This window comes from Vigna unguiculata, chromosome 8 (assembly GCF_037176805.1).
Source record: "Vigna unguiculata cultivar grain cowpea cultivar isolate G323 ecotype 2 chromosome 8, ASM3717680v1, whole genome shotgun sequence".
In the NCBI taxonomy this organism is placed as follows: domain Eukaryota; kingdom Viridiplantae; phylum Streptophyta; class Magnoliopsida; order Fabales; family Fabaceae; genus Vigna; species Vigna unguiculata.
The window spans coordinates 37,787,252-37,811,714 of record NC_140799.1 but is presented as its reverse complement, the minus strand read 5'-3'; the positions used below and the strand labels follow the sequence as shown (position 1 = coordinate 37,811,714).

The 24,463-nt window shown below is 32.5% G+C and overlaps 3 protein-coding genes across 5 annotated transcripts; 2 read left to right on the top strand and 1 right to left on the bottom strand.

The window, feature by feature from the left end:
• Positions 1-263: 263 nt before the first annotated feature.
• LOC114193736 (sorting nexin 2B-like) lies at positions 264-5,441 on the bottom strand. The gene is made up of 5 exons (XM_028083649.2): positions 4,248-5,441; positions 3,362-3,571; positions 2,940-3,200; positions 697-783; positions 264-593 (listed from the first exon to the last, which is right to left on the bottom strand). The coding sequence occupies exons 1-5, from the start codon at positions 5,178-5,180 to the stop codon at positions 513-515; spliced, it is 1,572 nt and encodes a 523-aa protein (XP_027939450.1). The 5' UTR covers positions 5,181-5,441; the 3' UTR covers positions 264-512.
• A 7,983-nt stretch (positions 5,442-13,424) lies between these two features.
• LOC114193158 (laccase-5-like) lies at positions 13,425-16,680 on the top strand. The gene is made up of 6 exons (XM_028082865.1): positions 13,425-13,696; positions 13,793-13,944; positions 14,366-14,610; positions 14,799-14,927; positions 15,055-16,011; positions 16,270-16,680. The coding sequence occupies exons 1-6, from the start codon at positions 13,601-13,603 to the stop codon at positions 16,398-16,400; spliced, it is 1,710 nt and encodes a 569-aa protein (XP_027938666.1). The 5' UTR covers positions 13,425-13,600; the 3' UTR covers positions 16,401-16,680.
• Positions 16,681-20,628: 3,948 nt separating this feature from the next.
• Positions 20,629-22,907, top strand: LOC114193153 (dehydration-responsive element-binding protein 2A). Of its 3 annotated transcripts, none has more exons than XR_003606232.2 (3): positions 20,629-20,806; positions 21,227-22,491; positions 22,721-22,907. XR_003606232.2 is itself a non-coding variant. In XM_028082859.2 (2 exons), the coding sequence occupies exon 2, from the start codon at positions 21,283-21,285 to the stop codon at positions 22,414-22,416; it is 1,134 nt and encodes a 377-aa protein (XP_027938660.1). In that variant the 5' UTR covers positions 20,629-20,806; positions 21,227-21,282; the 3' UTR covers positions 22,417-22,907. The 3 variants fall into 3 exon arrangements, 1 of the variants encoding a protein (XP_027938660.1); XR_003606231.2 differs by having other exon boundaries at positions 21,227-22,536; XM_028082859.2 differs by having other exon boundaries at positions 21,227-22,907.
• Positions 22,908-24,463: the final 1,556 nt, after the last annotated feature.

Below are 24,463 nucleotides of genomic sequence, written 5' to 3'. Positions count from 1 at the left end.
TTTAAGGTCAGATGATAGGAAAACTAATGCCCAGTGGATGAGAAAATAAAGTAAAATTAAAATAGAAGGAAAAGCATATTTTGAGGAAGTCAACTTTTCTTCCGGTCCCTCTCCAATCAAATACAAAAAACAATCTGTCATTCCCTTCTCCAGTATACCAAGTTCGTAAAGTGAAACCACAAACGAATAGTGTTCAAACTAATGAAACCAAAATATATAAGTACCACATAAAAAAGGAAACCATTAGGGGTTAGACACTCAACTGTTCACAAAAAAAATTAAAAATTAATAACAAGAAATGTACAGCTCTGAGTAGTTGAAAACATTGATATCTTGAATGTCGTCGGTAAAAAAAAAAGGTGGGGGATATATGCATATACAACAACTCTCTAAGGTTAAAACTAAAAGTTCGTCTGAAGTAATGTAACTACATAAGATTAAATTAATGAAACAAAAATCTATAGTTACTGCATAAAAAAAAGGTGAAAACAGAATTTACAGCCAAGCGCATTTTAGCTGCTGTCTCTTGAGTAAGCAGCTGTTTCTTCCGCAAGCTTCTCCCACACAGCTGCCATCTTCTCCGCATAGCCTGCCTGTAAAATGGATGAAGGGCATTAGCAAATTTTCTGAACCACAAAAGATAAACGTCGTCTAAACGTAACAGCTAACAGAACTCAGAACATAAATGAACTTTACTTGATTGACAACAAACCCTCGCAGCATGCTTTGAAAGTCGCTATTTCTCTCTTGGTCAATTCTTTCAAGTTCGCTCCTATTGTTCTCCTGCAAACATTCCACACTCATAAGTGATAACTAGCCAATATTCCATGATAGAGACATACCAGCGATATTTCATAAATATTTTATTTGATGTTTTGTTTTTCTTAATAGAAATACAATTTCGAACTAAATATGAAGAACACGTAAGGAAATCACATCTTAATCTGGAGACTAAACGAAACTCGGAAATAATGGAACAAATTGCTAAGAGCTGAAAAACTAGAACCTATTTTTACAAAAGATGAGAAGACCAACCCAGATATATGGAACTCAACAAAAACGAAAATTGGAAGGTGAAATTTTCTTCCCCCTGGATTCTATAGTCCTCTCTCATTTGATGTAACTCAAATTTTCCCTTTGTTCCATTGAAGCAACCCAAATCTTTTTGGTGATCGCAGAAAACAAAGAAGCAGATTACAAATAGTACCATAAGAGAGAATAACAGACGAACTATAGTATTTTGGGTCAGGTGAACACGCTATTTGGAATCTACCGTTCTATAGAGACAAAATTAATCAGCTGAATCTTCATTTTTCATGGGATGCTTCTGCTAATAGTTTCTCCAAAACAAAATATCAGATGATGCTAACATTATAACAAATTATACTATTAAAGCACATTTTCATATATACAAACTTTACTCTTAAATCAATATAATTTTACTCCCAATGAAACCAAATTTATAGATTTACTTTTGATTAACTAACTGGGCCGGTTCAATTTGAAAACCCAGTGAAATGTTTATCTAGTTTTCAGTTTGTCTAACCAATAAAGCAGAAGCAAGACGAAGAGGAACAACGAACTAGAGGGAAAAACAGATGAGCAGGTCAAACCTGCAAATCATGGTATTAGTTTGAACTGGCTTTCATTTTTAGATGTTGAGTTCTTATGAGGGGAAACGTCAAGGAGTCAATACCAATAAGTTGTGAGCATTACATATAAGTAAGACCAAGAAACCACCTACAACTCAACCTTAATACAATGAGATTGAGTCTTTTTTCTTGTCTACTACTTATATTGTTCATTGCTAATCAGTGGTGACTCGCTTGTAGTGGTGTTTACTAGAACGGGACATGTTTTTCTAAATCCCTTATAAGGAAGACTTCCAATACAAGGAAATCTTCAAATACATGACTCTTCAACCACTCACGTGTTCGTTCCAGTTCATTGCAACACTTGTTGGGTTCTTGCGAAGGGAACCACCGGAGAGATTTGACACTAATGTGTCAGCATTAATAAGAGACCAAGACATCACCTTCAATCCAAAACTTTAGAGCAATGAATTTGTGGATCTTCTTTCTTATATGTAGTTCATCTTCGGTCTATTTCTAATTGAGGCTTTGAAGAGTGTATGACTGAACTTTTTAGTCTCTTTCAATTGAGGCTTTGAAGCGTTGGGCAACATATTGATTAACTTTGAAGCACTAGGCAACATATTGATAACTTTGAAGCCATAGTATAGAATATAAGTTCGAATAGTCTACTTCCAATATCAGATCTCGATGCACTAAACAACATAACAATGGTTATCCTTTCTTTGATTCACTACTTCAATGATAAAAGTAAGATCTAATCTAAAAATAAACCATTAGATTTCCATACAAAAATGACAACAGATCTAGAAATCAAATTTGAATTCGTTACCAAATTTGCTATTGATTGAAATTTTTAACTGAGGCAGCCCTCAATGAAACAATTTATTGGTGCATCAAAATATGGTTAGTGTGTGTCACTAGTATAGTCTATTTATTTCATTCTGACACTTGGCAACAAATTCACTTGCATTTGAAGTATTGAGAAAATCAAGTGAAAATCTATTTATAGCAGGTCAAATTTATCATCAAAAAGTGATTGATTTCAATAAGATCATTTATGATAATTTAAATGTATCCCATCAATTTTCCCACAATGTATTACCGTTTAATATAACTGCGCACATGAGATGAAAGCAAAAAAGACAATATTCTTCGATACATGACAAATATGGAGGGGGCATGCAATGTATGCCAAAGAAAATATGAGAAAAGTCAGTTCAGAGAGTGAAAATGAGTTAACATGCAGGGAGATAATAGCTCATAGTTTCAAGAGTACAGCTAAGTCAGAGTTACACATGCCAAAGAAGGGAGAGGACAACCCAGCAAAAGGTTGTAAAATGTTACCTTGATTCGTTCATACTCTCTATCTGCACAAATTTTAGCATTCTCAGTAACTCTGATGGCTTCTTTTAACTCTTCAATTTTCCGCAACCTAGACTTGTCTCCACCAAATATTTTGGATGAAGCAACCTCAAGCTTTTCCACCCGCGAATGTAAAGAAGCTAATTCTGATGAGAGTGTTTGAACAGTCAACAACGCACTTGATCTGTCAGAAAATGCATTGTTGACAGCTAGCATTGTCCCAAGGTACTCATGTAGTTTATCCTGCAACATACATAAGATATTACTCACAACAATAGAATGAGTTAGGGATTGTTATATCAGGAGGTTAAAGCATCTATCATCAAAATAGTTTCCAGTTTTCCACCATAGATTTTTAAAAGCTAAGAGCTTCAATAATGAGTCACAAGAATACTTGTACTTGCCAAATGTTTGATTGTCTGTGTATTCAGCTCTCTATATAACCTGCTTGCTTTAACCGTTGCAGTTGCCACATTTTTCATGTCAGCAGCTCGTACCCTCTGAGACTCAAATATGGCTTCTTCTGTCTCAAATTTAGTTAGCTTTACAAAAGCCAGTCCTAGTTCACCCACTGTTTCACCCATGTCTTGCTGAAACTTGACTAGGGATTCAGCCTGTAGGTGTCAATGCAGATAAACAAAATTCAGCTCAGAGATCAACAAAAGAAAAAACAACACTTTTTATTCAGTTCCACAAAACAAAAATGTACATGGTAATTCAATTCAATTTGATAAAGGAGCATATGTTAAACAAAATCTAAATCCAATAATAACAGAGACACATTAGAGGAATGTTTTCAATTCGACCAACTGATAATAAATATTTTAAAATGTTTTAAACATATCCTAAATTAGCTGCTTAAGAAGATATTTGCCTATATGATCATGCTCATAACCTTAAATTCATACTCATTGATTATCAATGTAAACTTATCGAATGAACTTATTGAACAACCACGGAGTCAAGCTCAATGCCCAGATACAACATAGAAAACTAACTAACAAAAACTTATAAAAAAATTAAGAAGTACTTAGTTATGCTGACTACCAAATGCAGTTGGCTAATGAACTTATTGAAGAAGCTGATTACCTAAATGCAGGTAGTTAATCCTATGTATAATAAACTTATGTACTTAGTTATGCTGATTGCCGAAATACTCAATACCAACAACCAAGGAAGCTCATAATGAACCAATATCTACTAATTAAGCACAGTTAAGCTCATTATCCAAATGCACCACACAATGTGAACTAACAACCATTAAAACCAAAAACCAGAGAAACACAAAACCTGCTGAGAGACATTGCTAAGATGGTTCTCAAAGTCCACCAACTTATCCTTCCTCTCCATAAACTCCTTATCCTCCTCCACAACCAAGGGCTTGCTCCCAACCCAATCATTGGTAACAGACTGCTTCAACTCCTTGAAAATCCTGAGCAAGTCCCTCCCGCCCTTGGCCGGTTGAGCCACCTCAGCCACCTCCGCCTCACCCCCAAACAGCTGCCTCGGTAGCCTCACGGCGCCGTCGAGCATCCGCGATGCGACATCGGTGGTCCTCGCCAGCGGAAGCCGCCCCTTTGCCTCGAGAAACACCCTCAGCTCCTCGCTTCGCCCGATCACCGGGTGCGTCGCTAGCTTCCTGAGGTACTTCTCCAGCGCCACGCGCCGCTGCTCCACGAACTCCTGCTTCTGCATCACCTGGCTCTCCACAGTGCTCTTGTCCGGCCTCACCGGGATGAAGAACCCGCGGTAGGTCTCCGACAGCCGGTCCGCGAGCGTCACGACGTCGCGGAACCTCCTCCGGACGGCGAATTCGGTGCCTTCGCCGCCGAATTCGGGGAAGTTGGTGCGTGTGGTGATGAGGTAGGTGTAGAAGGTGGCAGAGCCGGGGACAAGGGAGGTCGCAAGGTCCTGCTCCTTCTGAGGATCCGTGACGACGATGTGGAGGTAGTCTTCGCAACCGGATCGGGCGGGGGTTTTGTCAATGGCTTGGTCGTGGCCGTTGGAATCGAAGGAGGTGAAGATCGCATCGGCGTAGGAGGGAGGGTCGAGGAACGAGTTGAAAGGGGAATTAGGGCTATGCGGAGGCGTAGAGCGGTGGCTCTGGCGGTGGACGTAGTCGTCGCCGCCGTCCTCGTCGAGGATCAGCGACTCCATTACTTCGTCGTCTTGCGAGGCGTGCATAATCTGATTGTGTTCGTCGTTGAAATCGTGACTCATCATTTTGGAGGATCCGTTTATGAGGTTTGGTAGCGATTCGAAATCATAGTGTGGGAAGGGTGAAGAAGGAGGAGAGTGAGAGTGTGAGGAAGGAGTGAACGAGTTATGACTCGGCGTTGTAGGTGAGTCAACTCGCTTAAGAAAAAATAGGATAGGGATGATGGGGCCAGGAATGGGTTCCAGTGCCACCAAAACTAAGAAGCATGCGAAACGCGTTTATCTTGTTTGTGACGCATCTTTTGGTTTGTTGCAGAAGAAACCAAACCAAGCCCTTAGAAATGTGTGCTTTCTTCAAAGCCCAAAATTGAGAGCAGAATGTTATTCATGTAAATGACGAGTGTTCCTTGTTCTTCTTTTTCTGAAGAATTTTGGTCCGAAATTTATTTTTGCAAGGATCATTTTCTGTTATCTCTTCTTCTTCTTCAAAACATCGTAAAGTTCTCTGCACGTTCAGTTTTTTCGATTAACCAAACTTTTATGTAATGTAAATAAAGTTAAATAAGGAAATATCTCCAAACTCATAAAAAAAGTTATATTTATCTATTTAAACATTACATTGGAGTTCTTCTCTCCGATGTCAAATTTTAATTTACCAGTTACTTGTTTCACGGCTTTAATTTAAACTTAAATAACTGATTTGAGAGTGACGTACCGGACATTAATGAAAGAAATAGACAAATAAAAATATAGTATTAATTTTAATAAAATTTAAATCATGTATCATAAATAACACTTCAAGTTGTATTAACATTCATGTAAGATTACTTCAAAGATATTATTTATATTATTTTTTTTGTTTTTTAAAATATATTTTGTGAATAAAATTATGATGGAACAAATAAGTTTGAAAACTTATTTTTTAACGATGGTATTTTAATGTATTTTAAGTCGGAACAGTTTAATTTTAAGTTTAATTTTATGATTATTTATTCAACAAATTTATCATGACGTATAAAAATGAAGTCCTTACTTATAAAAAAAATTATGTGTTATAACATATTTAAGAGTTAAATATGTTTTTGATATCTTGACTTTTAGTAAAAATTGGAATTAGTTTATTTTTAAATTTTGACCTAATTTAGTCTCTTGATTTTGAAAATGTGTGGATCTAATTTGTTTAACCACATGTTATTAAGTCTATTTGAAACGTCAAATAAATTTAACAAAATTTTATTTAAAAGATTAAATTTATGCACACATTTTTATATTTGAGTGACTAAATTAGGTTAAAGTTTTGAGGATAAAATAATTATAATTTTCACTTAGGATGTGTTCTTATGTGAGTGATGATTTGAGGGAGAGAGGTGATTGATTTGGGTTGATTAGAAGGTGATGTGTATGTTGTTCTTTTTTATAAATTTGGGAGTGATAGTGGAGTGAATTTGAGAGTAATTTGTGTGAAAGTATGTGAATGATTTGATTGATGTAACTAAAAAAATTAAATTTAATACATAAAAATGTAAGATTACCTAATTGTCTTTGGTGTTAAAAAAGTAATATAGAATGATATTTAGATAATTTGTATTTAATTTTTGATATTTTTCTATCATAAATAAAATTGTTAATAATATTTATTAATTAAAAAATTAATATTATAATACTTTTTTATTGGAAAATTTTAATATTTGGAACAAGTTCCATAAAAAGGTAACAAGTTACAAAGATGCATGAAAATGGAATAGGATACAAGTCAAATAGAACAGGTTCATGAGTGTTGCACCAAAATAGAATAGGTTCCAATTAAAATGAATTTGGTTCCATTCACTCACATATATGGTTCCAAAACAGATCCACTTCCAAGTTGTGTTGTCTCAAGCCATGCATGGCCTCCACCAACAACAATGGTGGAAAGGAGGGCAGACCTAAAGCAATGAGAGAGTGCATATTCTTCCATTCTTTTATTCTAATAAAATAACGAGGATATTTTAGTAAAATGAGCACCATCACTCTCAAATCTCATCTACAAAGCGGGATGTTATTACAAGATCAATCTCGCAAATTAACGCCTTCCACCGCTCTTCATTCAATAAAAAAGAACATAATAAATCTCTTGAATCACTGCTCGCAATTACCTTTGAACAATAAATTCATTTCAAAATAACACGATCTTAAAGTTAATAGACTAAAAGCATATTCAACTTTAAGTAATTCAAAAAAGTATTTATTTATAGTTGTTATCGGTACATTCCATGAAGATTTATTTTTTTTATTCATATTTTATTTTTTATTTTATCTTTTATATAATAAATTTTTTAAGTTAAATTAATTATTTTACTACTTTAAGGACATTTTTTTAGATTTTTTTTATTTGACCACTTTTCTAATTTTAACATTTTTATTAAATTAAAATAATTATCTATAATAAAAAATTACAAAATAAATAAAACCCACTTGCAATAAATATATAAATTTTTATTTTATTTTTTTTATAATTATAATAATAATAATTTTATTACTTTTTTTACCATAAAAAAGTTAACACATGTTTTCACTAATAATATATAACTTAGAGTTACTTTCTTAAATCTCTAAAACTTTAAAATAAATTAAATAGAAATTCTTATATTGATTTAATATATTTCAAATGATAATTCATTGCTGCATGTTTATATACCGATTATAATTTTGTTGTTAGTTTAGTTTTCTCTTTATGTAACTTTCTACTCTGAATGTGCATAACATTGTAGGTTTGATTTTTGAATAAATTCAAATAATCTTTTGTTATATATATATTTATATGTATTTACTTTTGAAAATATTTTAAGTGTGTAAATTATTTTATTGACTAGTATACTTATAAATTGAAAAAAGGATAATAATATGCTTATCTTTTTAACCAAATTGTGACTTATTTTTCTAGGCAATGAGGTCGGCCTATTAAAGGGTAAATAAATTACTATAATGCATTTTTCCATAATCTCATTCCAATCTATTTTATTCATGTTTTTTACTCTTCATTCTGCTATATTTATTATATTTATTGATGGTGTTATTTCTGATGATTGTGCTGGTGTGTTCTTCTTAATGATTGTAATAATTAGGGTATGGCATTTTCATTAGAGAATCCTAGAAAGAAAATTGGCACTACATTTATCATGGACAATTAACATGTGAAGATGTTTAGCTTTAATTAATGCCAATTTGAAATGAAACACTTGTCTTTTTGTTAGCAGTGAAAAGGATCTCCTTAACTACCTTTGTCTTTGGCAAGTGATAATGTTTAGTGCATGTTTATGTTTTAAGAAAAACAAGTTTGGGATATCATATTGTAGCAGCGGCTATTCTTTTATTTTTATTTTTTTCATGGAAGAAACACATCCCATTTTCAAATTGATATCATGAATATAAAAGTGGAATAATCTCATGAATTATTAAAAATATTCTAAAATAAGATATTGATTGGCAATAATTTAAACAATTAAAATATTTCATGCAATTTAAAAATAATGTATAATGTTTTAATTTAATTTAGTTTTCTTAAACCATTCTATAATTCAATTTTATTTAAATTATAATACAAATAATTATTTTGCATATTTAAATGAACAAATGTTAAATTACTAGAAGAGAAGAGAGTATGTCATTAACTAGTTTTGAAATATGAGTCAATTCGTATATAAAAGATATGTCGGTACCTTTAATCCAAAATTTTAAAATAAAAAAAATTAAATATATATTTTTAGTCTATTATTAACTATAACACAAAGATTAGAATTGGCATCTTCAAAAAAATTATTTTTTTATTTAATTATTTTATATTTTTTTTTGTATGCATCAAATAAAATAGTTTGAGATTTATTTTTGTAAATATTAACTTATTCTTATATTTGGTGTGTCTTTTATTTTCTTCTCTTTTCTTTGCTATGATTATATATATATATATATATATATATATATATATATATATATATATATATATATATATAAAAGTTGAAAGTGATACTAGCACTAGAGCTAGTTAGTAATTGAAGAAGTAATATAGTAATGTTGATGATGATGTGCCTTAGTCTTTTTGAGGATTTGTGTTAAGTTCTTAATCATACTTTGGAGTATTTATGAGTTGTGTTAATTATATCTTTTAGATACAATGTATTATAGTTTGAAAACTGAGATGTTGTGTAATTGTAATTATTCGTGCTACTTTTGAATTATACTAATTTTATTATTACTATTTAAGATGATTTGAAAAATAGGGTTACTACAAACGACACTCGACTCTGGCATATGCATTGTTTACACATGTTGTTTTCTTCGTTACAAGTGTGTTATGTTTGCATAAATAATTATTTTGCATATTTGAATTCACAAATGTTAAATTATTAAGGTAGAAGAGAGTTTGTAACTAGCAAAAAAATACATGGATCTAACTAGCTTTTAATATATATATATATATATATATATATATATATATATATATATATATATATATATATCATTACCTCTAATTCAAAACTTAAAAATAAAGAATTTAAATTTGGCTTATATATTATTTAGTTCACCCATTACATTTGATGTGAGATTTTCTATATCATTCTTAAATTTCTAACATAATAATAAATTACATTTAATAGGGATAAAAAAAAGATGAACTTTTCCTAATGAATAGTAATAAGATGACTTAATTAATAATTTGACTTTTATATTTATACTTTATTCATTTTGATTCTTATATTTATTTTTTATTCAATTAAATTTGTATAAAGAATTAATGTAGCCATTTCCTTTAAATTAAGAGTAACATCATTTGGAAGTATTGTGTTGAAATCTATGTTTATCATGTGTCAAATTATGTTTGTCACTTATCAAAATATAAATCATCTCCTACCTAACCCATGACCTAAATTTTGACCCTGATAAACACAGTTTTGATATGTGATTCTTCTAAACAAGTGTTAACACCAATTTATTGGAAGATACCGCATTAAATCTTGTACAAACTTTTTTTAATAAATGAGACATAAAAGCTGAAATGAATAAAAAATTTAAATAGAAAAACTAAATTTCTAATTAACTTAATAAGAAAACAAAATTTAGATTTGTTTGTGCCAAAAACAAATTAGAGGTCATTAGTGTGGACTAGTGGTTATGGCTCTTGCACCATTTCTTATGGTGGGTCGCATGTGTGCAAATTCCTCGATCATATTTCAACCCTTTATTATAATTTTTACTTCTTTCCTTTTTTTTTTTTACAATTACCATAAAAGTTGATTATCTTTTGCTAAGTGCGTATTGGCGATTTGCTTTTCATGTAAAATAGTGTTTAATAAGGACTTCACTTTTCTGCTTTTACTCTCTCATTCATAATATTCATGCATAAAGTATCAACAATTTACTTTAACTCCTTAAGGTGTGATAGAATCTATGCAAAACTTCCCAATTAGTTCTTTGATGTGGACTAATTAAACAGTTTACACGGGATGGTTGTGACTACACGCAAACAAATAAAAAGTTAACACAAAGTCATTTCATAAAATTTCAGCCACAGTTCACAATGATTCAAAAGTAAAGTTATTATCAAGATTATTTAACGTGATTAACACTCGTATTTTTCTTTTATTGTTTTATCTCACACCATTATTTCCCATTATTTGCAGCCTCATTCGTGTAATAAAAAAAATAGTTGTATAATATAATTTGTCCTTAGTACACCAATAATCATCATATATAAAAAATTTTGCGACCTTGTGACATAAATCGGATGCGTCACACATGGAACATGCACATAAAAGTTCATACAACATAAGTGAGTTCGATGAACTTGCAAGGATTACAGTAACATGTGCATTTTACAACAAAGGAAACATGCCACTTTCAGCGTGGTTTTTAAGAAGACAAGACCCCACTTCTGGTAAAGACACGTTTCTCACAAATGATGTATTACTTTGCTGTTCGGTTTAATTTCAATTATTCTGGATTAGAGAAAACGGTGACGGTGGAGTTAAATAAATTGCTAAAGTTCGCACCCACTTATAACTAACCACCATGAAAAGGAAAACCCTAGAAATCAAAACCCTAACAAAAAATTAATATAAAGTGACTAGCTAGGAACAACTATTTTACCAGACAAACGAAAAGCTCTTGCGAGAGAGACCAAGCACCAGAAAATTTTGACAAGGAATTGGTTTCTGCTCTTGTGTCAATTCTCAGCTTTCTTTCACACTGTGTGTAACGACTTTTCAAGTACTTCCCTTTTTTTTCCCCAACACAAGAATTTGAGAAAGTCAGTAACAAACTCTACCAACTTTCATATATCATGTTCTTTCTTTATTTCTTGTTCACCTATCCGATTGGTCCTTGCTTTCCCATCTCGAGTTAAGCTTTGTCACACGTTGACATGCTTTCATTCTCTGCATCTAACGGTTTTGTTTTTGTTCTCACATACCAGAACAATCTTTGGATTCTCCTTCTCTAGATGCATGTTGTTATCATCAAAATACTGTGAGAATACTAGGTCAATAGAGGAAAATTATATCTTCCTTCAGATCTAAGGTTTTAATAATTTGCATCACGACGGATTCTAAAATAGACTTGTCAAACCTTTAACAGGTTTCAAATGTGTGAGGGAACATGGTTATCTCAGATTTCTCCATCGGAATAATGTTCCGTCACGATTTTGTTCTTAAAAATGTTTCATTTAGAAATATTTAAACCGTATTAATGAGGTCTCAATTTCTAAGTAACGTAACACCGTTAAATATGATAGGAATAGACTCACATTTGAATCTTTGAACGTATAAAAGGTTCTCTTCCTTTAAGAGGGTGCAGAGTTACTGTATCAGTTATGTAACTTATGGAAGAGAAGCAGTAACATGCATATGTTCTGATGATATACATGCAGTTGCCACGTTCTAGTGAATTTCTTCACCATTATGTGAAAGAAACTGGTTTTCTTAGTTAATGTTTTGTTTTTTTGAATTCTTGAATTGGGTACTAATGATCATAATACGTTATATAATAACAAACAGATCATTAGGGAAACAAAATCCTCCATCATATGGTCAAACATCTGAGAAAGTGTCTTGATCAGTATGCTTTAACATGTGGCACTGTGGTGATCAAACCCTGAAAATGTTCGTGAAAGTGATTATTATTATTATTGCTCATAATTATACATCTAATTGAAGTACGTATTCTTGAGTATGACAGGCTTGTGCTGTGTTATAATTAATTCTCGTTGATCATTCATCCACGTTTGAAATATCGTGAGATAGGCCACCTAATTTAATACTCGATCTCAAGTTGCATTTTTCATCAGTATCTATAACTAAATTCTTGTTGAACTCAATCAAATCGTGTTAATAATCCACCCTATATTTTATTTGCTACGTACCTAATGACATACCATTCTCTAGTTTTAAATAACCTAGTTTCTTTTCCTATCAGTAGAATCATAACAAAACTATTGGCCTAAATATCTTAAACAAAAACTAGCCATTTTACAGGTTATAGAAGAAAAGAGGGTCAGGGTATACCCTAAAAGAAAATCAATTAACCTGACATAAGATCAGAGGCTTAACAACAAGCCTTTAACATTTAATCATTTGTTGGTTAACTATAGATCAAGAAAATAATATTCAAGTAGCAATAACGTTGTAAAACAGAGTGTTTAGTCTAAACAAAGGGCCAAGTGTGTTTTCAAAAGTCATAGTTGTTTTTAATGTGCATTACTTTTCCATCAAAAAGGATTACCAATCTTTTTAACAAGTGATTTATTTTCTCCAACCACCGGAACAAGAAAAAAGTCAAATTGGACTAACCCAAAATTAATTTTCACTTTTCTTCACTTTCCAAACTTGGCTTACAATTAAACAATACCCAATCAATCCCAAATAACAAGAATCTAAACATTTTGACGAAGCAATGTTACTTGCACTGAATAACACGGTAGTTTGCTACAGCCAAACCATTTCAGAACATAAAGATGTGCATAGGACAAGCTTGACTTGGACAGCAAAAGATAAAAAAAGTAAAAACCTTTTTGCTGTGCTTTTTGGTTGTGGTCCCTTTGAAATGTGGCATACTTTTACAATAATAATAAAAGGAGTGATTGCAATTGCACCGCGTTAAATGCCAATTAAAAGAAAAAGGAGTAAATTATTCTAAACCCATCTTAAGTATAAATTATTCCTGAACTGTCTGGGAGTAATTATGCTTGGAGAAAATTCAACCTCCTAATGAAGACTTGAGAAGCAAGCATTCAGGAACGTAATTAACTAGTGGGTGCAACAACTTTTATGGGGTTGAACTAAGTTTCTTAAGTGCCTCTGACCAATTTGCCGTAACAAAATTACCTAATCTGCCAAACTCAATGACCCTATCTCTGTCCTTCCATCTCTCCTATAAAACCACCCTCTTCCACTATCTCTTCCATTGCAATTTCCAACCTTAACCATTGTAGTGTTTTTCGCCACCACACTACAACAATGGAAGCTCTCAAAACCATTTTCTTGTCTCTTTTTGTTGTCTTAGCTTCAGCATTGTATTCGGCCAATGCCAAGATCCAGGAACATGAGTTTGTTGTAAGTTCTCCTTTCCCTCACTTAGTTTTTTTTTTCTTCTCTCTTTCTGTTTCTTGTAAGATAATTATTAACTTGTTGCCATTTGTGACGGGACAGATTCAAGCAACACCAGTGAAGAGGCTGTGCAGCACTCACAGCACCATCACTGTGAATGGACAATTCCCTGGCCCAACGTTGGAAGTCAACAATGGAGACACCTTAGTCGTCAAAGTCACTAACAAAGCTCGTTACAATGTCACCATTCACTGGTATCATATCAATGGCTTCACTCTTTCATTTTGGTTATTTTAAACAATCGCATATTCACTCAACAATTTTTTAATCTTTTCCCGTTAGATTAATCATCTTATTCTACCCACATGACACTAGGCAAGAAATTTTTGTGCCTAGAGAAAAACTCTATCAAAAACAAGCATTAAATAACTTCTACACTATTTTTTTAACAAAAACGTCTTTATCTTTGTATTCTTAACATGTGCTCGTGGTCCATCGCATATATTAGAAACTGTCTCTTTTTCACTTAAATGCAGTTATATCAGTATTTATTTACACTGCATGATGACACGTTCATCAGTTCATGCATGGAATGGAACTTTTAGAAGAAAATATTTAAGTGGCTTTATAGTTTTTGTTGCTCTTGAAGTTAATTGATTTTGTGTATTTGCTTAGGCATGGAATTCGGCAAATGAGAACAGGTTGGGCTGATGGACCAGAATTTGTGACTCAGTGTCCCATTCGCCCTGGAGAGAGTTACACCTATCGTTTCACCATTCAAGGACAAGAAGGCACACTTTGGTGGCATGCTCATAGCTCATGGCTAAGAGCCACTGTTTATGGTGCTTTAATCATTCACCCCAGAGAGGGAGAGGCATACCCTTTCGCTAAGCCAAAGCGCGAGACACCAATTCTTCTAGGTAATCATCATTATAATTATAATTATAATTATAATTTTACTAATTCACACACATGGGTATAATAATTATTGGTAATGATGATCAAGAAAATGATATTATGGGATTTGCCATTTTCTTTTTCTTTTGACAAATGCTATGCACTTGATGAAGATGGTTTAACGGTGAAAACAATAATGATCATTTATTAGGGGAATGGTGGGACGCAAATCCGATCGATGTTCTGAGACAAGCCACACAAACAGGAGCAGCTCCGAATATTTCTGATGCATACACCATCAACGGTCAACCTGGCGATCTTTACAAGTGTTCTAGCCAAGGTCTGATATATGATTATTATTGCTTAGTTTTCATTCAACTCATTAAAAACGACACAAACATTAAAAGAAACATTGTCCAATGATTGTATAAATCTGACGTATATTTTGTTGATGATTGGCAATGTAGACACCACTGTTGTTCCAATAGATTCTGGTGAGACCAACCTCCTTCGAGTCATCAATGCTGCACTGAACCAACCACTTTTCTTCACTGTGGCCAACCACAAACTCACAGTGGTTGGTGCCGATGCCTCCTACGTTAAACCCTTCACCACCTCAGTCATCATGCTGGGTCCAGGCCAAACCACCGATGTTCTCATCCAAGGTGACCAACCACCCTCACGCTACTACATGGCCGCACGTGCCTACCAATCCGCACAAAACGCCCCTTTTGACAACACCACAACCACAGCCATTCTCAACTACAAATCTGCACCGTGTCCTGCAAAGGGTGTCTCCATCAAACCCATTATGCCCTCTCTCCCAGCTTACAACGACACCAACACAGTCACCGCCTTCAGTAAAAGCTTCAGAAGCCCCAGACAAGTTGAAGTCCCTGCAGAAATCGATGACGACCTTTTCTTCACCATTGGCCTTGGCCTCAACAATTGCCCTCCCAATTTCAGCCCAAACCAATGCCAGGGTCCAAATGGAACACGCTTCACTGCCAGCATGAACAACGTCTCTTTCGTTCTCCCCAACAACGTCTCCATCTTGCAGGCTCATCACCTCGGAGTCCAAGGAGTGTTCACCACTGACTTTCCCACACAGCCACCTCTGAAATTCGATTACACTGGTAATGTGAGTCGCTCACTGTGGCAACCCGTTCCCGGGACTAAGGTCACCAAGTTGAAGTTTGGATCCAGAGTGCAGATTGTGCTGCAGGACACTAGCATCGTGACCCCTGAGAACCACCCGATTCACCTTCATGGGTATGATTTCTACATAGTCGCTGAAGGGTTCGGAAATTTTGACCCCAAGAAAGACACTTCCAAGTTCAACCTCGTTGATCCACCTATGAGGAACACCGTTGCAGTACCTGTGAATGGATGGGCAGTTATCCGATTTGTTGCCGACAACCCAGGTAAAGTTAATTTAGTCCAAATGAAAACAGTACATGCACCGAGGAAAAAAAAATTATCACATGATGACAATATGTAATCATGTCACGTAGATATTACTCAATGAACACTCCATGATCCGAGATTACTCAACACCTGTTAATATACTGAAAGTATGAATTTTTTTCATACCCTCAGTTCTCATGATGTTGTTAATGCAAGAATTTACTTAAAGTTTGGTTTTTTTAATGAAATTTAATTGTGTGATGTGATATTTGTAGGAGCTTGGATTATGCACTGTCACTTGGATGTTCACATCGGGTGGGGTTTGGCCACTGTGCTCTTGGTGGATAATGGAGTTGGGCTGTTGGAATCCATAGAGGCTCCTCCAGAGGATCTGCCTCTGTGTTAGAATAATCAAAAGCAGAAATTATTGAATTTGTATCTGTAGTTCGTAATTTTTCCTAGTTCATTGTTGTTTCCCTGTATTAGGGGTATTTCTTCTTTTGCTCTGTTTTTTGTCGTTTTTTCATATAGAGATAACCAGGGATTAAAAGAGATGGTGATGTGATTTCAACACAACATTCCATCTTATACGCTCATAAGCCCGATTCATTAAACTGATGTTATAGCAGTTTTCTTCCCCTTGTGGTTTATGTTATCTATCAACAAAGATGAGTTTTGATCCCTCACTTTTCTTATTCAATAGTTTATTGTGCTTCTTCTACGTGTGTGTTCCATAGCAGAATTCAATGGTTTTAGCAAATTAAAACACGACACAGTTTATGAAATAAGAGCAGTGCATAGAATAATTAGCATTGATGAAGTGGAACATTGTGGTATGCGGTAGACGACCAAATATGATGTCGAAGTGTTACGTTGTGGGAAAGGTCAATGTGGGTGCAACAGCATTGGACTGAGATGAAAGTAACATAAGAAGAGTTCATTTTGCACAAGTAATGTTGATGATTAAGACCAAAAACATTATGGTCTCCAACTCTTTACTTTTGCCAACAAATTCAGGAATTGAGGAATGCACAAAATCACAAGTAATATAATTCTCGATGACTTTACTTCTTATTATATCACTTTAATATTCAATTAACCTCTGATTGTCAAATTTATTTTCAATTAATCACTCGTACATAGTCTCCCACTTCTTCATTGATCTCTTAAATTTGAGACTTGCGAAAATGGATGTTTTCCTAGTTTACTTTTATGAATGCTTTGAAATGCAATTTTTTTATCTAACATTACAATTCTTATCATAAATCTAAATCTTTGTTAGTTTATGCATAAATTGAAATAGATGGTATTCTCCCTTCTTAGTTTAATATCTAGGAATATTCTAAAGGGCATTATTTATAACATAATAATAACATTATTATTATTATTTTATAACAATAATATGTAAAAAATTATGGAAGGCGCCTTACCATTTTCGTCATAATTTGAAAAAAAAAAAATCCTCATTATATTGTAAATGTTTTGGTTAATAATTATATTTTATCGTTTCAATTCATATTATCAAATATTCGTATTTAGTATTTTGTTGATGCTCTAAAGTGCAATCTGATTATATTGTTTTTATAACAGACAATGCAAACGATCGTTAAAAGTGTAATGAGAATATCATCGATATAAACCAAGATATAAATTGTGTGAGATGCATGACATAATCAAGAGATAAAAGGAAAAAGAGAGGAAGAAGAAAATGAAATGAAAAAAAAAAAAACTCAATTGTGCTATTTTGTAATAAATTTGGTTGGCAATTAAAATTGGTCGATAATTACATATAAATATTTATTAATAAATTTTTTGTTGTTAATAATTACTTATAAATTTTTGAACATCGATAATTAATGACATATTTTGTAATTTGTTGATAAAATTTATTGATAAATGTTATTTATCAACGAATTTTTATCATTAATAATTGTCGATAAATTTAAATTATCAACATATTTTTACTATTATTAATAAATTGTATCCGTTAATAATTATTTATTTTCTTGTAGAAAATATCATTTCAAACATTTTAACATCTTATCATTGCATTACTAAAAAAATATATTTAAAATACAGGAAACAAATTCTTAATTTTGATCTTTTCAAAAGTATAGAAAAAAAAAACAATAAATGTTTTTCTCATCAGGAAAAACTTTTGTCAAAAAGGATATTTTTCTTCTCTCTGTTCATATTTATTTTGCTTGTTAAACATAAAAAAGAGAGTGAAATTATGTATAATATGAATTTACATCAATAATAATTCATGCGATTTCTTACATTTTAACATAAAATTGAATATTAACTCATGTATGATTTCATACATAATTTAATTAAATCTACACACTATTTAATCTGTCTCTATATTTTATACGAAACTCGTTAATTTATTATAATGTATACATATCTTATAGAAAAGTTAAAAATTTATAAACACTGAAACTAGCATATATTAATTTTATAAGGAATAAAATCATATTTAAATAAATTGATTATTACATGATATATAAACCTAAAATATAATAACGATCCTAGCTGTTACTCAACATTTTTAAAACGAATATATACTTTACTTTGCAATGTATATTAGATACCATAGGAGATAGGAAAACTTTAGAACAAAGGTTGAATTTTGCTATTTAACTACAGTCTATTGCGAAAGACGCTATATTTATTTAATTTTTTTTTTTGGAAAAGCACATCGTAATCATATTTTGGATAACGACTAAGAGGGAAAAATAATCTAGAAATAGTGTGCGATATTGTTTTAGCATGAGAAGGAAAGGGTTAAAGATTCCAACATACCAATTTGGGCCAAATGAATCATTTAATACACGCTAGTTGACAAAGTTTCCTCACACCACGTATCAAACACCACTCTCACTCTGTTTCACCAAATACAACTCAATAATTCACATTTTCTTTTCTCATCAATTCCTCTAGAAATTATTAGATTCTTCAATAATATAAAGAAATTCATTTCTTTATAAATCTCAAATCAATAAGTGATATTTAAACATATTAAAATATATTAGGAAAAAATGCATTCTTATTTCATAAATTTGTTTTGTAGGTTGAGTTAGAAGGTGTAATTTTATTCAAACCCATCTCTATAGTTTTTTGTTTTTTCTTTATATTCAAGGTTGGAGACATCTAAATGGATAATATATGGAATCATCTAATAGTGTCTTGTTCGTAGAAAAGGAAGTTTATTTTTCACTCTTGCATAAGTTAGAACCACCATTCATAAAAAATATGGTTAGGTTTGGTCGTTTAAATAATAGTGGATATGGTCGAACCGCAAGTCATGAACCACGTGTACCATTGCCTCAAGTACAAGTGGCATGTACGTGACGGGCCACGTGTCCCACGTGCATGGGTCACTTCTTAAAAAAAATCACGATTTTGCTCATCCTCATTACTTGGATTGGACATTGGGACTATAACACTCGAATTAACTCTTTTTTTTTTCTGTTCAAATCTTCAATATTATCTATTTATAGTAATTTCTTAATTAATAAACACTTTTTTTTCATTATAAAAACCGAGTCTGCAGATGGCATGTGACCACTTTACTTGCATATCACATATTCATTTTATTATCTCAACTTTTCAAAGGCAAATTGTAATATTTTTTTTAGATTTTTTTTAAATTTAAATATGTATTTTTTTTAATTTTAGTTTATTTTTGTATGATTTTAATTTTTTTAAAATTAAAACCAGTTTATTTTACACGGTTGAGCTAATTATATCGCTTCAAAATTTAAAAATCCTGATTCGGTATCTACCTCTTTGGACCATTCTACTGATTCTTTTCTGATTATTATTATTATTCTTTCTAAGATCAATGGACGATGTGTTAATCACTTTTACCAAAAAAAAAAGTAAAATATAAAAAGAGAATAAAACTTATTTTTTATGATTATTTATCATTATCATTTTATCCATTATCTTCGTTAAGAAAAAAACTGTATTATTTTACTAACAATAATTTAAGTGAAAAAAGAAGAAGCAAGAACTAGTTTGGAGTAAAAACTGACTTTTTTTATATTAAATTAATAAAAAGCAGGAAAATTATCTGACTTCCTTAAATTTTACGAAGACTTTTTAGTTGATTTGATTTAATTTCTTTTTTTTCTATATTTTAATGCAAGAAAATTGTAAGAAGAAATTAGAATAAGATTCATGAACGTAGAAGCTAGAAAGCTACTAGTGTAAACAAGCAGATCTCGTACAATCGGGCCGTGGGCCCAGTTTCATTACAGTAAGGCCCGCTTTCCAGGCGTCAGCAACAGGGATGAAACAGCAATATAAGTATATATAATAATCAGAATAAAGATTAACATCAGGAGATATTTTATTCAGTAAAAGGGCAAGATATTTAAGTTACAATGGCATAATGGAGAATATACCGAAAAGATAGGGACATAATGGAAAAGACAGAGGAGATTAAAAAGAGCAGGTACTTGAGAAGAAAGAAAACGAGCGAGTGTTTTAGTGGCTCGGGAAGGTTCGAGGGCCACGTGCCAGCTGGTTCGGGAGTCCGAAGCATGATAACGCGACTAAGAAAACGCCACGTCACCACTTTGGGGGGCAATTTAAAAATATCAGAAAAATCTAGAGAAGGCTATAAATAAAGATTACAGGGTGCAGCCCAGAGATTTTCTGAATCCGCTATAGCCATATCAAACCAACACAAACCTCGTTACACAAAAAAAACCTCTCTTCACTCACAACCAAAACACAAACACACTACCCAGGAAAAAGAAAAGGATAAGCCTAAAATTAAATACACCGCGTTTTCTCTACTAGGTTAGTAGCATTGGATTCTTCCTCATGTTTTAATACCTCTCTGTTTTTAGTGCACGCTTTTTAATTTTTTCACTGCAAATTCTTGTGTGCGATTTTGTTTTTTCATTGTTGTTTTTAGGTTTCCTTTTTGGTTATTTATCTGTCTGTGTCGTAATTCCGTGTTTTTTTTTTTGAAAAGGAAAAAACTTTCTGGGCAAGTTTTTTTTTTTTTTTTTTACATTTTTATATTTTGGCTTTAGCTTTATCTATTACTTGGGGGTTACGAAAATTCGTTTCTTGGTTGAATTTATTGTGGCTACTGTAGTCAAAAGGAGCGTGTTGTTGCGAAATCCTTTTTGTTATTGTCCACCTTCGTGTGCTGCTTTTGTTCTTTTGAGTTGCTGGTTACTGAATTGTTTATTTATTTGTTTTGAACTTCAGATTGTGAATTAAGTTATCGAGTTTTGCTGAGGACTTAGCAGTGAAGTTTTGTGGACATGGGTGCTTATGATCAAGTTTCTGTGCGGCCTTTGGATTCTTCTAGAAAGAGGAAAAGTAGGAGCAGAGGGGATGGTTCTAGATCTGTGGCTGAGACCATTGCAAAGTGGAAGGAATACAATGAGCATCTTTATTCAGGCAAAGATGATGGTAGATCAACTCGGAAGGCACCAGCTAAAGGTTCAAAGAAAGGATGCATGAAAGGGAAAGGAGGACCTCAGAACTATGAGTGTAACTACAGAGGAGTTAGGCAGAGAACTTGGGGGAAATGGGTGGGTGAGATTAGGGAGCCGAATAGAGGGAGTAGGCTTTGGTTAGGAACCTTTTCTACTGCTCAAGAAGCTGCTCTTGCCTATGATGAAGCTGCTAGAGCCATGTATGGTCCATGTGCACGCCTCAACTTCCCCAACATCTCAGATTATGCTTCTGTTAAGGAATCGTTTAAGGACTCTTTCTTGGCTGCTTCATCTTCATGTTCTTCGACAACATCAGACACTACTACTACTACTACATCAAACCGATCAGAGGTCTGTGCGGCTGAGGATGCTAAGGAGAATGTTCTACCTGCCCTTGATAAGGGCAACCATAGTGATTGTCACAAGGCTTATGAATATGCCTCACCAACTAGCAGAATGAAGCTAGAGCCGAAGGATGATGAGGCTGGAGAAGGAATAATACATCATGCTGAGCAGGCAGAAAATGTAAATGAAGACCAGATGGACTTTTCATGGATTGATGCTTTGGATTTCAATGATGATTACTCCAAGAGCTTTTCCAATGATGAGTTATTTCAGGTGGATGAACTTTTGGGGCTAATAGAGAACAACCCAGTTGATGATTCTGGATTGATGCAAGGTTTGGATTTTGGACAAACAGGATTTCCTGGAGAAAGTAATCCTCAGGTTGATGATACGTCATCAAGCTTTTTTTATCAGTTGCAAAATCCAGATGCCAAGTTGTTGGGAAGTTTGCCCCATATGGAACAGACACCATCTGGTTTTGATTATGGATTAGATTTCATGAAAACAGTTGTGCCAGAGGACTATGATGGTGGAGGGGAAGAACCGCAGTTCCTTAATTTGGACGATGTTCTGAACCATGATTCAAAGGAAATGGTAGCAAGCAAGGAATGATGTTTTTGTCCCTATAATGAGGATGTTGTTTTTGTCTGAAGTCTACCTCATTTTCAACTGGTTCAAGCATCACAAGTAATCTGTCTCCAGAGTTGTTGTCCCCTTTTAGCAAATATATAGGTGCCTTAGACGAATACAGTTATACAACTAATATACAAGAAATTTGATATCTTTATGTTCTTTTAAATATGCTGATTCTCTGTAGGATTTTTTAAAATGGAGAATTTAGCTGACAAAATTTGTTAATTCTTTCATTTACATGTTTTGTTTTTGGATTCAAATTGGACTGCCTTTAACTTCGTAGGTGGAGCTGAGGAGTAGGGTGTTTGAAGTCGCATGTTGTTGTTGTCAACTGTAGTATCTTGAGCACTGACATGACAGAAGATTTCTTGTTATGTACGAGGGAGAACTAGTATATGTCTGTATTGCTTACTTTTTGTGTATAACAACGGAACAAGTAGGCGAATGTATATATTGGAAATTATTCTGAATTTTGTTGCTGTCTTTACTGTGTTCTTTATTTACTGGTTTGGTCCTTGGGGATTCTATTGGTTGTGGTTACAAAAAAATAGTAAGAACTGGTTACACTGATATCTGAAATTAACAATATAGCACGAAAATAGCAAAATAACACTGATCTCATTATTTGCTGATGGAAAAAATGTATTCTCATTATTAGTTATCTAATTTAATATTAAAAGCTTTTGTTGGTATATGTTTTGTTTTTTTTTTTAAGTTTTAGAAATGTTGTAACTATATTTTTGTTTTGTTTTTTTAGAAAAAAAGGTTACATTGTTACCTATTTTACCTATATATATATATATATATATATATATATATATATATATATATATATTTCTTAAACTGCGCTACACTTATGTTTTTTTGATAAGAAATATGTAATTATAATTTAAGAAACTTTCAGATGAAATATGAAAAATAAATTTAGAAGTGTATGAAGAGCTTATTTACATTTTTTTTTATCCTTAAGACTGGGAAATTGACATCTTTAAAAGAGAGACTAGGGTATTGTACCATCACCTAAAAAAAATTGGCATGTTTGAGAAAGATTACAGAGAATTGGTATTAAATAATAAGTTTTTTCAAATCTATATAATTAACGGAAGTAAAATATTATAACTATTGATATGCATCAAACATATAAAATTATAAAATTGAGAAAGATGAATAAATATGATGTCTTAAAATTTTAGTTTAAATATATGTAATTGTTTGAACTTCTCCTTAATGATATAAGAGTTTATGGTTTAACTCAACCTAACAATGAGCTACTAAACATGATGGTGAATAATTAAAATAAATATTTTTTTACTAGAAATCATTTTAACAATTAAAACAAACTTGGTGGTAGATCCAGGTAAGAAGATACTGGGATCGTTGTATCAAATTTAGATTGTTTCTTCCTGCATCTTTATCAAAAAAAAAATTCTGCACCCATCAAATCTTTTGGACTTTTTTTTTTTCAGAACAAAAGTGGGTGTGTGTCTTCTGAAAAAATGTTTTCAGGATTTATTTAGTGCTTTTAGAAAAGTAAAATCCGAAATAATGGGGTGTAGGAGAAATTTGGTGGGGTTGCAAAACGAAACAACCTCAAATTTATGCACTTACAATACGGAGGTTACGCGATAAGTCTAGTTAATATGGGCTCATAGAGGTCCAAAAAGTTTGTATTTTCAATTTTCATCCATTTATATATTTCAAAATCAAGGGAGTTAATCTATCTTATCACTCTTAATTAATCTGGTTATCTTTAATAGATATAAAGTTGTAACAATGGTTTCTGAATTTCCTTCAATTAGAGAAATTAATAATTTTGTGACCTCTATTTCTTTCTTCATCAACTCGCAGTAGACAATATAATATTCACATTAGAAGGGTCGAAAATTAAACCTTGAGAGTAATAAAACAAATTAAATTTCTAACTATGTTAAAAACAATTCCTCTTTGGTCCAAGTTAATAGAGACCAAAAAAAGCTTTATAACATCTTGATTTTTTTTCATCAATTTTTATTTTAAATTATTTAGA